General features: G+C 47.8%; 1 protein-coding gene across 3 annotated transcripts in view; it reads left to right on the top strand.

Annotated features, from left to right (window-relative positions):
* The first annotated feature begins 161 nt into the window (after positions 1 to 161).
* Tln1 (talin 1) overlaps positions 162 to 11,526 on the top strand; it is a 33,137-nt gene continuing 21,772 nt past the window's right edge. The window contains exons 1-13 of one of the 3 annotated variants that reach the window (XM_078047806.1): positions 162 to 404; positions 6,298 to 6,460; positions 6,700 to 6,797; positions 7,172 to 7,301; positions 7,408 to 7,560; positions 7,963 to 8,105; positions 8,208 to 8,335; positions 9,264 to 9,324; positions 9,937 to 10,041; positions 10,390 to 10,545; positions 10,727 to 10,828; positions 11,001 to 11,077; positions 11,295 to 11,475. In XM_078047806.1, the coding sequence (XP_077903932.1) occupies positions 6,331 to 6,460; positions 6,700 to 6,797; positions 7,172 to 7,301; positions 7,408 to 7,560; positions 7,963 to 8,105; positions 8,208 to 8,335; positions 9,264 to 9,324; positions 9,937 to 10,041; positions 10,390 to 10,545; positions 10,727 to 10,828; positions 11,001 to 11,077; positions 11,295 to 11,475 (1,464 nt within the window). In that variant the 5' untranslated portion in view covers positions 162 to 404; positions 6,298 to 6,330. Of the gene's footprint in view, positions 405 to 6,292; positions 6,461 to 6,699; positions 6,798 to 7,171; positions 7,302 to 7,407; positions 7,561 to 7,962; positions 8,106 to 8,207; positions 8,336 to 9,263; positions 9,325 to 9,936; positions 10,042 to 10,389; positions 10,546 to 10,726; positions 10,829 to 11,000; positions 11,078 to 11,294; positions 11,476 to 11,526 lie in introns of all 3 variants that reach the window. The other 2 variants (XM_078047805.1, XM_021726970.3) reach the window with 2 other exon arrangements.

The following is an 11,526-nucleotide window of genomic DNA, read 5'->3' as shown; positions in this document are numbered from 1 at the left end:
ATGATGGGGACGTCCCCGCGGCTACCTCACACCCTGGGGCGGGGATTCGGGGATCCGGCCACGCCTTCACCCCAAGCTAGTAAAAGGAAGAGTTAAGAGTCTAAAAGGGAACTCGGGCGTAGTTCGGGTGTTTTCTCCGGTAGCGCCGCACCCTTGCTTCCTGCCGGGGAGGGGCTGCCGGTCTTCGGCGGGCTCCCGAGCATCGAGAGCTGGGGCCAGAGCAGCTTCCTGCAGTCCCCGCAACCATAGAGCGCGGGCCCAGGGCGCCGCCCGCGGGTGGGGGACGTTCCCGGGACGGAAGTGGCGGAGAGTGTCGAAGGGAGGGTGAGGCCGAAGCCCGACAGCGACCCGGACTACGAGCGGCTAGCGGGCCGGCGGGTGGGGCACAGAGCCCGGCAGCACAGGTAGGCCGGACCGGGCGAACTGGAACCTCGGGGTGGGGCCGCGGGGCCCGGCCCGGAAGGCGGGAGGACGGGCGGGGCCCCCGACTGTCCTGCGTGTGGTGTTTCGGGTTCAGTGGGAGAGGTCAACGTCCAGTGTGTCTCAGCTAGGTATCGGAGTTAAGTAGGCCGGCTTGCGGGAGGCAGGCCCTTCCTGGGAACCGTCCCCCGCCTGGTCTAGGTTTTGGGGAGGGTGAGGAATGGGTGGCAGTGAGGCGCAGGGCGGCGATGTGCTTTGGTGTTAGCTGATAGTGGGTATGTGGTAGGAAAGCTTTGGGTGAGTTTGGGACTAGTTGGGGTTGGCTTAGAAGTTATAAAACGGGGCTAAAATTTCAGTTATTCCTATGAGTCAGGTATGTTTTGGGTAGGTGAGGTTTAGATTAAGGTCATTATTTTGTTTTATGAAATGGCCACTGTAAGAGTGCAAGGTCGGGTTAAGGGTCAACAACAGGAATTAGATTAGTAGTCCGTTTTAGGGATTAAAGACCGTGTCATGGTCAGTATTAAGGACAAACTGAAAATGAGATTTAGCAATCAAATTACAAATGAGTTTTAGGTTTAGGGCTCAACCTTTAAGGTTATAGCCAGGAGAGCTGGTGCTAAAGGTAAAAATTAGACCAGTATGGGTGTCTGCTAGGAAAGAGAAGAATGTCAAAGCTAGTACTGGGAATCAGGAAACAAATTAGGGTCAGGGTTAATGTTAGCATTTAGAGGCAACTTTGGGATTGTGGCTGAGGTCAGGGTCCTTGACCTTGAGCAGGTAAAATTTAAGAAGTTTGTAGTAAGTAGATGCCTTTGTTTTGTGCAGAGGCCCCTTATTCCTGTGTAGTCACAGAAGCTTCTTTCACCCAGAGAGATGATAAACTAATTTCAGACCAGGATTCTGGGATTCAGCTAAAACCAGAGGTATCCGGGATTCCAGCTTTTTTATTCCACTCTCTATGCCCAAGGCTCTTACTGTGGTTACCACAGTTGGAGGACAGGGATTCCTGACTATCTGTTTATAAGAAGGGATGTAGAAAATAAACAGGGACCCAGGAGATGTTACAAGGCCTAGTGGTAAGTGAGGGGCTGCTTAGGGAAGAGGAGACAGGTGACTAAGGGGGATGCAGACCAAGGAAACACTATTGCCAGGGGAGAAGGGGATGACTAAATCCCCTGATAGTTTAGCTACACTGCCTTCCCTTTAACTCTTTCCCTAGATATTAAGTGTCCCTCTCCAACTCTCATCCCTGTCTCTGATTACATACCCTTTTGTCATACCTCCTTATAGAATACTTTCTTTGCCTTTGACTTTCCTATGTTGTTCCAGCCATTCCCAACCTCTCTGCTGCCTCAACCCCACATCTTAATCCACATATGCTACTTTAATTTACCCTCACCCAAACCTGAGCTTTCCTGCATACCACCTGGTCATCTGCTGAATACCTGTCCACCCATCAGCCCCTGCCATGTACATCCACTAGTTCTGAGTCTTTTTTAATTTCTTGATCCAGTTATAGATCCCCTTCCCCCACTCCCCAACAGAAAAGAGGAAATGAGACCCAAAGAGGAAACTGGGTCTTGCTGATCTCACGCCTAGCCAGGCCACTGACCACACCCCCATTTCACTCCCAGCTTGACCCTGCCACTGACTACAGTACTATACCCTACCCATCCTGATTCAGCTACTGTCTATACCCTAGACTGCCCTGCCCCCCACCACAGCTCCAGTTTTAGACACTGCCAATATCTCTTTACTTCCCCACCCTACTCAGCCTAATTTAGCTACTTACTGTATCCCCCATCTGTTCTCAAACCTCTATAGCCTGACTTGGCCTCTGACCTCACTCCATCTTCCTCTGACTTAGCCATCATCCATGTAGTCACTCCTCCCTTTCCCCCAGCCTGATCCAGTGACTGATAGTATATGTATTTTTCCTACCTGATTATTAATCACATCCCATCTTCTTTTCCCTCATCCTTGCCCCAGTTGGGAAAGTCTCAATTCCTTACCTAAATTCAGCTGCTCTATCCACTGATGATCGGAAGCTAAGGGATCCCAGCCTGACTTTGGGCTGTGGTCCAAGAGATTGACAGAACAGACTGTCATCAGGTATTGTCAATTCTACCTCTTAAAAATCTCTCCTGAGCCAGGTGCGGTGGTGCACACCTGTAAGCCCAGTGGCTCAGGAGACTCAGGCAGGAGGATCACAAGTTCAAAGCCAAACTCAGCAAAAGTGAGGTGCTAAGCAACTCAGTGAGAACCTGTCTCTAAATAAAATATGAAATAAGGCTGGGGATGTAGCTCAGTGGTCGTGTGCCCCTGAGTTCAAATCCTCGGTACCCTCCGCCAAAAAGTCTCTCCTGAGTGGCGGTTTCCTCTTTACCATTCTAACTCTGGTTTCCTTACTTCTTACTTGTACTAAACAGTGTCTTTGTAAACAATCTCTGAGTTATTTTCCTAACTTGCAGTTCTGGTTATGTTCCTTCTCTGCTTCAAAGCTTCCTTTTGTCTCCTATCCCCCACCAGTAGGTAAAATTCTCATACTCTTCTGTAGGCCACCCCTGCCTTTCCATCCTAACCCTGACTTCCTCACCACTGCTCCCTTGCAGGTACCCTGTGCTTCAGCCAGTCTGCCTACTCACTTCCCTGACTGCTCCTCCACGATTTCCTGCTTCTTCACCTTTGCTTAAGCTATTCTCCCTGCCTGGAATGCTACTTTTGACTCATCTCCGGCTGGCGTAATGGAGAGAGCTTGGGCTTTGGAGTCAGAGAGACATGGGTTCGGATCCTGACTTCACCAACTTAGTATTTGGACAAGTACTTTGAACAAGTATTTAACTTTCTTGAGCCTCAGTTTCCAAATCTGTAAAAATGGAAATAATGACACCTACCTTGCAGGGTTGTTGTAAGGATAACTGAAATTATGTATACAGTGCAATGGATATATAGTCAATAAATGTTAGATCACTATTACTTCTTATTATATTTATTTATTTTTTTAAATCTTAACTTCAAATGATACCTTTCATGGACAATTTTTTATCCCACTCCCTAATCTTCCTACTTCCCCCGCCCCTTGGAAGTAGATCTGTCTTCTGAGCACACACTTTTTGGCTTTTATCACATCACATTATTGTAATTCTTTATTTCACTTACCCACCTACCTGGAAGATTGGGAGCCCATTGAAGGCAAAGGCTAGGTCTTACTCATCTTGGTTCCTAGCCACTGAAAGTTTGGCCCATTCCTCAAGGAATTCTGGCTGGGAGAATAAAGGAGAATGTGTAATAGGAGGAGAGATGCTGGGGACCAGAGCACTGGAGCATGGCATGCTTGTGATTTGTGGGGAAGCTATGTGTGTGGGATGGGGACCCTATAAGAAGATCAGTGTAGAGGCTGTGTGGTTGAGATAAGATGTATATAGAGACAATGTAGGTGGCTTTGTGGGAAAGAGGTCTGTGCACATGCTGGGGTGCGTTAGGGGAGAATGAGTGTGCATGTGTAAATGTGGAGGGGCTGTGTTGGAGGAAGTTAGGTCCAAAGCCCAGCTCAGCTGCCCAGTCCAGCCCTAAATGAGCCTCCAGCAGCCCGAGGCCGGATATGTCAGTCTCACCCACAAACCCTCCCCCCCTCCCCGCGGTTGAGGACTCAGAGGCCAAATTTGGTAACAGACTGAGTGTTACTCCCCCAACCCTCTTACATTCTGACTCCATCTTCAGCTTTCTTGCTCTCTTTGTCCCTCTCTATAACTCCTTATCTTTCCGTAGTTCTGTTTGTGGGTATCTGCTCTATGTTCTCCACGTACCCTAAAATTCCTTAGCCCCAATACACTTACATTCCATTCCTTGCTGGGATTTGACCTCCTGTCCTCTGTCCCACCTCCCCCCTCCAATTGCCCAACTCCTCTGGAATGCATCTCAGGAATGTATTGAGGGAGGAGGAGTTCCCTGGGAGGGGGACACGGAGGGGGTGTTGCTATTCTATAAAACATGATGGAAAAGGGAGCAAAGTTCTTAGGCCAGGGCAGGAATCAGTTAGCTTCTATTTAAACTTCCAGGGGCCTTGTTCTTTGCCACCACTACCCCCAGTGCACTAATTCCCTCCCCATCCTTCACCCTCCTCATCCTTCACCCAATTTTGTAGATGTCCACTCAGGACCAGACTGGGAGTTAGGATAGGCATGACTCAACTGCCTTATCGGGGTCTCACCAGAGGCCTCTGAGGAAGATGTGGGTGTCCATATGTCCGGAGGAAATGGGGGGAGACATGCAATTTCAGTTTAGGGTGAAGGGTCCTTTCAGTCCTGCTTTAGCTCCTCAGACTCCTGGCTTCTCTGACCCTCCAGCCCTCACTTTTGTGGTAAGCAGTCCATGGCCAGGTCTGTCCCATTTTGGGAGAAGTGCCCCAAGAGAACAGGTGGAGAGAGGGGAGATTGGGAGGGTTCTTTCTTTTTTTGGAGAAAAGAGAGTGAGTGAGCCATCGTTTTTCTCTTTTGAGATTCTTGACTATTTATAAGGTCAGAAATGGTCTAGTAGTCACTGATCCAGACCTTTCCCACATCTGCCTCCTGTTTCTACCTAGACTTTGAACTCTCTCCACTCATCTCTCCTGACCTCTTTACCGTCCACCCCTTCCCAACTTCCCTGGTTCTCAAATGCCTTCTGTATTCGGACACCCCACCTCTGCTTTCCAGTCCTGCTTTCCCCACTTGGAGCTAGCAGTTTGCCAGGAAGGGAATGGGGACCTCATTCTCTTAATTAAGAAGCACCCAATCCCTGTACCACACTGGGTCACATCATCAGCTGCTGGGCAGACTTGTCCTCTTGCAGCCTGTGCGCCACCTGCTGCCTATAGTGGCTCCTTTAGCCCTCTGAGATATGGTGCCCGGAGGGCAGAAGAGCCGGGTAAGACCCCTGTATGCTGAGCTGCACTGATACTGTAAGAGGAGGTAACTGAGGTGGAGAGCAGAGAAGGACTTGCTGAAGCAGAGAGTACATAGGAGTTGCAGCAAGACCTGAGTATCAACTTGGTGACTTGGAAGGAGCAAGGACTGAGTTAGAAGGACTGGGCTCTTTCTCTCACATGCCTTGAAACTTTGTCCTCTCTTCCCAGGGTCTGCTTCCCCTTTGCAAAATTCAAGAGTTAGCTAGATAATTTCTGAGATCCCTTTGGACTAGAGAATCATAATTTTAGATTGACTGGCAGGGAAACCAGGTATGTGGCTCTGCTCCTTGAGGAGCCACCCACCCCCCAACCTCTCAGGTTGAAGAAAGGCTGGGGCAGGAGTGGGCCTGGATGGCCAGAAGAGCCTGCACTCGATCTCCCTGCCAAGCTAGCTAGAGTCTGTTTGCAGGCTTTAGAACCCTTGGGAATTATCTCATGTAACGTCTTCATTTTGCAGAAAAGGCTAAAGCTAAGAGAAGAGGTCACATGATGTGTTAGGGCAGAGCTCTGAAAAGCACAGACAGGGAAAAGCCAGAGGACACAGTGGAAGACAGAGAGAAAAATACAGGCCAGGTAGGACTTGAAAAGGAAGTGAGCGGGGACAAGTGGCAAGAGAGACACTTAGAAGAAAGAAGGGAGACAAAATTTCAGTGGTGGGTCAGGGCAGTGCCCACGGTAACATAGTATTTCAGATTCACTATTGTACCCTGCAGACTAGCCTCTCCCCTGGATGTCTTAAATGATCAGAACTGGCCCTTTTAATGTAACGAATCTTTAATTTTTTTAAATTACTAAATTTAAAAAAAAAACTGTTTTAGTCTGTTTTGGTGAGTCCCTTTCAAAAAAAATCTTCTCTCTAGAACTTCACTGACTGGTAAGCCTCTTTTCCAATTGAGAGTGTATTCTAATGCCCCAATGTCGCAGGACAGGTATAGCCAGGCTGGAGAGCCGAAGCTGCCATCATGGTTGCACTTTCGCTGAAGATCAGCATTGGGAATGTGGTGAAGACGATGCAGTTTGAGCCATCTACCATGGTGTACGATGCCTGCCGCATTATTCGTGAGCGTATCCCGGAGGCCCTAGCTGGCCCTCGTAAGTCTAACTACCCAGGTGGCTGGGGCAGGGGTCCTCTGTCTCTTTTCCTTTCCATGCTCTTGAACTTAAGGGATGACTTCATTGTTCCCTAAGACTACTCACTCCTCATGGTTATGCTCCATTGTTCCCTTCTTCCTCTTTAGGTCCAAGGTCATGGGAGAAATGGTAAGGGGCAGTGATGTAGCCAGCCACAGTGGGGTCTTTATAAGTCTAAGGTGATCCATCTTCTCTTTTAGCCAGCGACTTTGGGCTGTTTCTGTCAGATGATGACCCCAAAAAAGGTATATGGCTGGAGGCTGGGAAAGCTTTGGATTACTATATGCTCCGAAATGGGGTGAGTATCATTCCATCAAGGATCACTAACATCCTCTTCTATCAGCAATCACTGTCCCACCTCCTATTTACATCTATTGTCTCTGATCCCTCCCCCTCTTGCTTTATTTGTTATTTTTTTTTTTAATGGTTCTGAGGATTAAAGTCAGGGCTTTATGTAAATGCTCAACCCATGTTGCTTTCTCTTATGAAATAAATAATACCCAGCCCCACTCCCATTTTGCTTTCTGTTACAGTCAGTCATAATACCCTACTTTTGAATGAATCATGATAGTTTTCCTTTTGGTAAATTAGTTTCCTCCCCTCAAGCCATGTGAAATAGAAGTAATGCCTTTAGCGTAAAGTAGGCCTGACCTCCTTCTCCTACCGCGATAGGACACTATGGAGTACAGGAAGAAACAGAGACCTCTGAAGATCCGGATGCTAGATGGAACTGTGAAGACAATCATGGTGGATGACTCCAAGACTGTTACTGACATGCTCATGACCATCTGTGCTCGCATTGGTAAGGGGTCTTGGTGGAGCTGAGGGCCCAGACCTGGAAGCTCTAACTCTGCCATAAGATCTAGATGTGGTGCCTGGAAAGTTATCAAACTGTCCCCCTTCCCCAGGTATTACCAACCATGACGAATATTCACTGGTTCGAGAGCTGATGGAAGAGAAAAAGGATGAGGGAACAGGCACTTTGCGAAAGGACAAGACACTGCTACGAGATGAAAAGAAGATGGAGAAACTAAAGCAAAAATTGCACACAGATGATGAGTGTAAGCAACTGGAAAAAAGAGGACTTTTGTGGGGGCTGGGGTTGTGGCTCAGTGGTAATATGCCGCCTAGCATGCATGAGGCACTGGGTTTGACCTTAGCACCACGTAAAAATAAAATATGTCCACCTAAAGCTAAAAAACAAACAAACAAACAAAGAGGGCTTTGGGAGAGGGCCAGGAAGGGCAGTCAGTTATTCCTTATTTATTCTGCATCAGCTTGTAAAAGGCACCGTTTTACACTCTGGGGATGCATCTATAATAAAAAAAAAAACAAGTCCTACACTCACGGAACTTACATTTTAGTGAGGGAAAGTAAGAAATGAAGAAATAAACAAAAACCCAGACAGCAGATAGCTCATGAGCAATGGGGGTTTGACATTGAGGGAACTCTCTATGTCCCAGTGAACTGGTTGGACCATGGCCGGACACTGAGGGAACAGGGAGTAGAGGAGCATGAGACACTGCTGCTGCGGAGGAAATTCTTCTACTCAGACCAGAATGTGGATTCCCGAGACCCTGTACAGCTGAACCTCCTTTACGTGCAGGTATGAAAAGGACATGTCTGGTGCAGGACAGGTAGAGGGAGCGGAGCACATTGTGGGGTATCACTATACCCACACAACATTTGCTCCTCCTGTGCTCTCCAGGCACGAGATGATATCCTGAATGGCTCCCACCCTGTCTCCTTTGACAAAGCCTGTGAATTTGCTGGCTTTCAATGCCAGATCCAGTTTGGACCCCACAACGAACAGAAGCACAAGGCTGGCTTCCTTGAGTGAGTAACCCACATCCCATACTCTGTCATGGCCCAGGACTCCCTACCATTGTCACCCCAAAAAGCCTGTCTCCATCCCAGACCTTGTCCCCCTGTCTTCTCTTCCAAGGAACCAGGATTTGACCCACACAGTCATCATTCTTTTTTTCCTTATTGGTCCCATTGGAGTGTGACTGTAGTGCTGTATCTCTGCCCCTGTTCCCTTTCCCAGAAGTATGTAACTCTTTTCTATTTATTTAAGATTCCCTGAAGAATTTTGTTGCAGTAGCCAGAGGAAAATAGGATAACATTTTCCTTGAAGGGGAATTAGATTAAAAAGTTTCTAAAGTAGCCAGGTATGATGGCACTCACCTATAATCCCAGTGACTCAGGAGGCTGAGGCAGAAGGATTGCAAGTTTGAGGCCAGCCTCAGCAGCTTAGTGAGACCTTGTCAAAAAAAAAAGAAGTAGTAGTAGTACTGGGAGTAGAGGAATGTAGCTTGATGGTAAAGCACCCCTTGGTTCAATCCCTAGCATACAGCTCCCCCCCCCAAAAAAAAATCTCCCAAGTTTCATCTACTAGTATTTCTAGGAATGCATAATTCATTGTGACTTTCTAGCTTCCTAAGTGCATGGTCATCCTTCTAGGGAGTTCTTCCACTTCTTGGTTCCCTGAAATGGTGCTCTAGACCCTTTCTCTTTCAGAGACTGAACTTCCGATTTAATGAGCCCCTTTCCCCACAGAGGGAGACACAGGTTGCATTCAAGAATTCATGTTAAATTATCTCCATTTCTGAAGATAATCCAGACTCAGTTCCCTTAGAGTCCTCCTTCTCCTTAGAGGTAGCACTGTCCTAGAAATTTCCTCATACCCCTAGGCCCTAAATTGATGGCTCACATGTCCCCCAATGCTGTCCACTACGTGCTGACCCTCCCTTTTCTGGTGTAGCCTGAAGGACTTCCTGCCCAAGGAGTATGTGAAGCAGAAGGGAGAGCGTAAGATCTTCCAGGTGAATGGGGTAGGGGAAAGTGTCTGGGATGATCTGGGAGCTTTGCTGCTTGATCCTACTGACTAAGTGGACCCCTGCTCACTGCCCATCTCTGCTTACCCTGCTTCTACCCTCCACTATTCTTCTACATCTCTTGTGTCAAATAAGCAGAAGACTTGGGCTTTGATCTCAGCCCATCACCAGTTTTGCCATGGAATTCAGTTCAATATTTTCTTTGGGATAAAAGTGCCTACACCCCATGTATGATTGATGGGAGCATCAAATGGGCTACTATGCCTCAAATTATTGTGAAAGTATAATCCTTGTCCAAGGGTGAGGTGTTATCTCCGTTATTTGAATACTCATCCCACAAGGCCTTCTCTTTGAACTTTTAATTCCTAACTATATATTTTACTATAGAATATCTGTAAGTTTTTTATCCATATCTCATGAGTCATCGCTTCTGCATATCCCTAGCCAGACCCCATTCCATCATTTCATATCTCTTGCGCTCCTGAACCTTTCTGTGTCCCCATAATATTCTCTTGATACAGTTAACATATCACCTTGACTTCTTAGCTGTAGCTTTATTCCCATATTTTTGCTGAATCTTTCTCCATTTCATATTTGAAGGCACACAAGAATTGTGGGCAGATGAGTGAGATTGAGGCCAAGGTACGCTATGTGAAGCTAGCCCGTTCCCTCAAGACTTATGGTGTCTCCTTCTTCCTGGTCAAGGTGGGTTCTGGTCCCTCTCATTATCCTCCTATTTCTCACTCTTGTTCTTTCCTATCTCTCTGAAAGTCTCTGACTCTTCCCTCAATCACATTTCCCAATATTTCCCCAAAAGTCCCATTCTCTGCTTTTCTGATCTTGTGAAACTTGCCTGGAACACCTGCCTGTTGTCAGTCCTCCACCGCTACTTCCCTCTCTACCTAGCGTTTTCCCTTGTCCCAGGCCCATTCATGGACACCCTTGTGTAGCCCTCCTAACAACCTTAGCATCCCTTGTGATCTAAAGCTAATCTGACAGTTTGCCTCTCATTCAACCTCTGACCTGAAATACCAACACCAATCTGCTTTATAGGAAAAGATGAAAGGGAAGAACAAGCTAGTGCCCAGGCTTCTGGGCATCACTAAAGAGTGTGTGATGCGTGTGGATGAGAAGACCAAGGAAGTGATCCAGGAGTGGAGCCTCACCAACATCAAACGCTGGGCTGCCTCTCCCAAAAGCTTCACCCTGGTGGGTCTGGGGACTCCAATAAGGAAGGGCTTTGGGATTTTCTGAGAAGGGACAGCTATAGAGGTCTTTCCCCCTTCCTTGGGATAGGTGCACTGAGTGTGACTCCAGAAAAGCTGTTACTTCAACTTTCCATTCTAGTTAGACTTTAACTTTTCTTCTGAGTCCCACCTTGTTACCCTAGGACTTTGGGGATTATCAGGATGGCTACTATTCAGTACAGACAACTGAGGGGGAGCAGATTGCACAACTTATTGCCGGCTACATCGACATCATCCTTAAGAAGGTGAGCACTGTCGACTCACCTTCACCTCCTCTCCCCAACACCTTCCCCAAGCCAGTCCTTTAGAAATGGGGTCCCAGGTTCTGTGAAACAGCTGACTATGGAAAGAAGAGACTCCCTTTCCCAGCTTCCTCTTCTTTAACTACCCCCAATTCTTCCTTTTTTCTTCCTACAGAAAAAAAGCAAGGACCACTTTGGGCTGGAGGGAGATGAGGAGTCTACTATGCTGGAGGACTCAGTGTCTCCCAAAAAGTAGGAAGAGATTTGGGCTGATCCCATCCCTTGGGTAGGGAAAGCAAGCCTTGACTTCAATGACTGTTGGGGGACAGGGATCCCTAGGATGGTTCTTTCACTAGGCATAGGCTGTAATGATCCTTCATAAACCCCCAGATCTCAGGACCTGCTGTGGCGGTGTTACTGGAGGGTGGCAGGGAGATGAGGAGTCCTCTGTCCTCCACCTTGTCTCCAGGTCAACAGTACTTCAGCAGCAGTATAATCGGGTGGGGAAAGTGGAGCATGGTTCTGTGGCCCTTCCTGCCATCATGCGCTCTGGAGCCTCTGGGCCTGAGAACTTCCAGGTGGGCAGCATGCCACCTGCCCAGCAGCAGATTACCAGTGGTCAGATGCACCGAGGACACATGCCTCCATTGGTAAGTGTGCCCCATCTTCCACCCCAGTGCCTGGGCCCTTCTCCTACCCTC

Source organism: Ictidomys tridecemlineatus, chromosome 4 (genome assembly GCF_052094955.1).
Source record: "Ictidomys tridecemlineatus isolate mIctTri1 chromosome 4, mIctTri1.hap1, whole genome shotgun sequence".
In the NCBI taxonomy this organism is placed as follows: Eukaryota; Metazoa; Chordata; class Mammalia; order Rodentia; family Sciuridae; genus Ictidomys; species Ictidomys tridecemlineatus.
The sequence above is the reverse complement of the archived record's forward strand: the minus strand, read 5'-3'. Positions and strand labels throughout refer to the sequence as shown.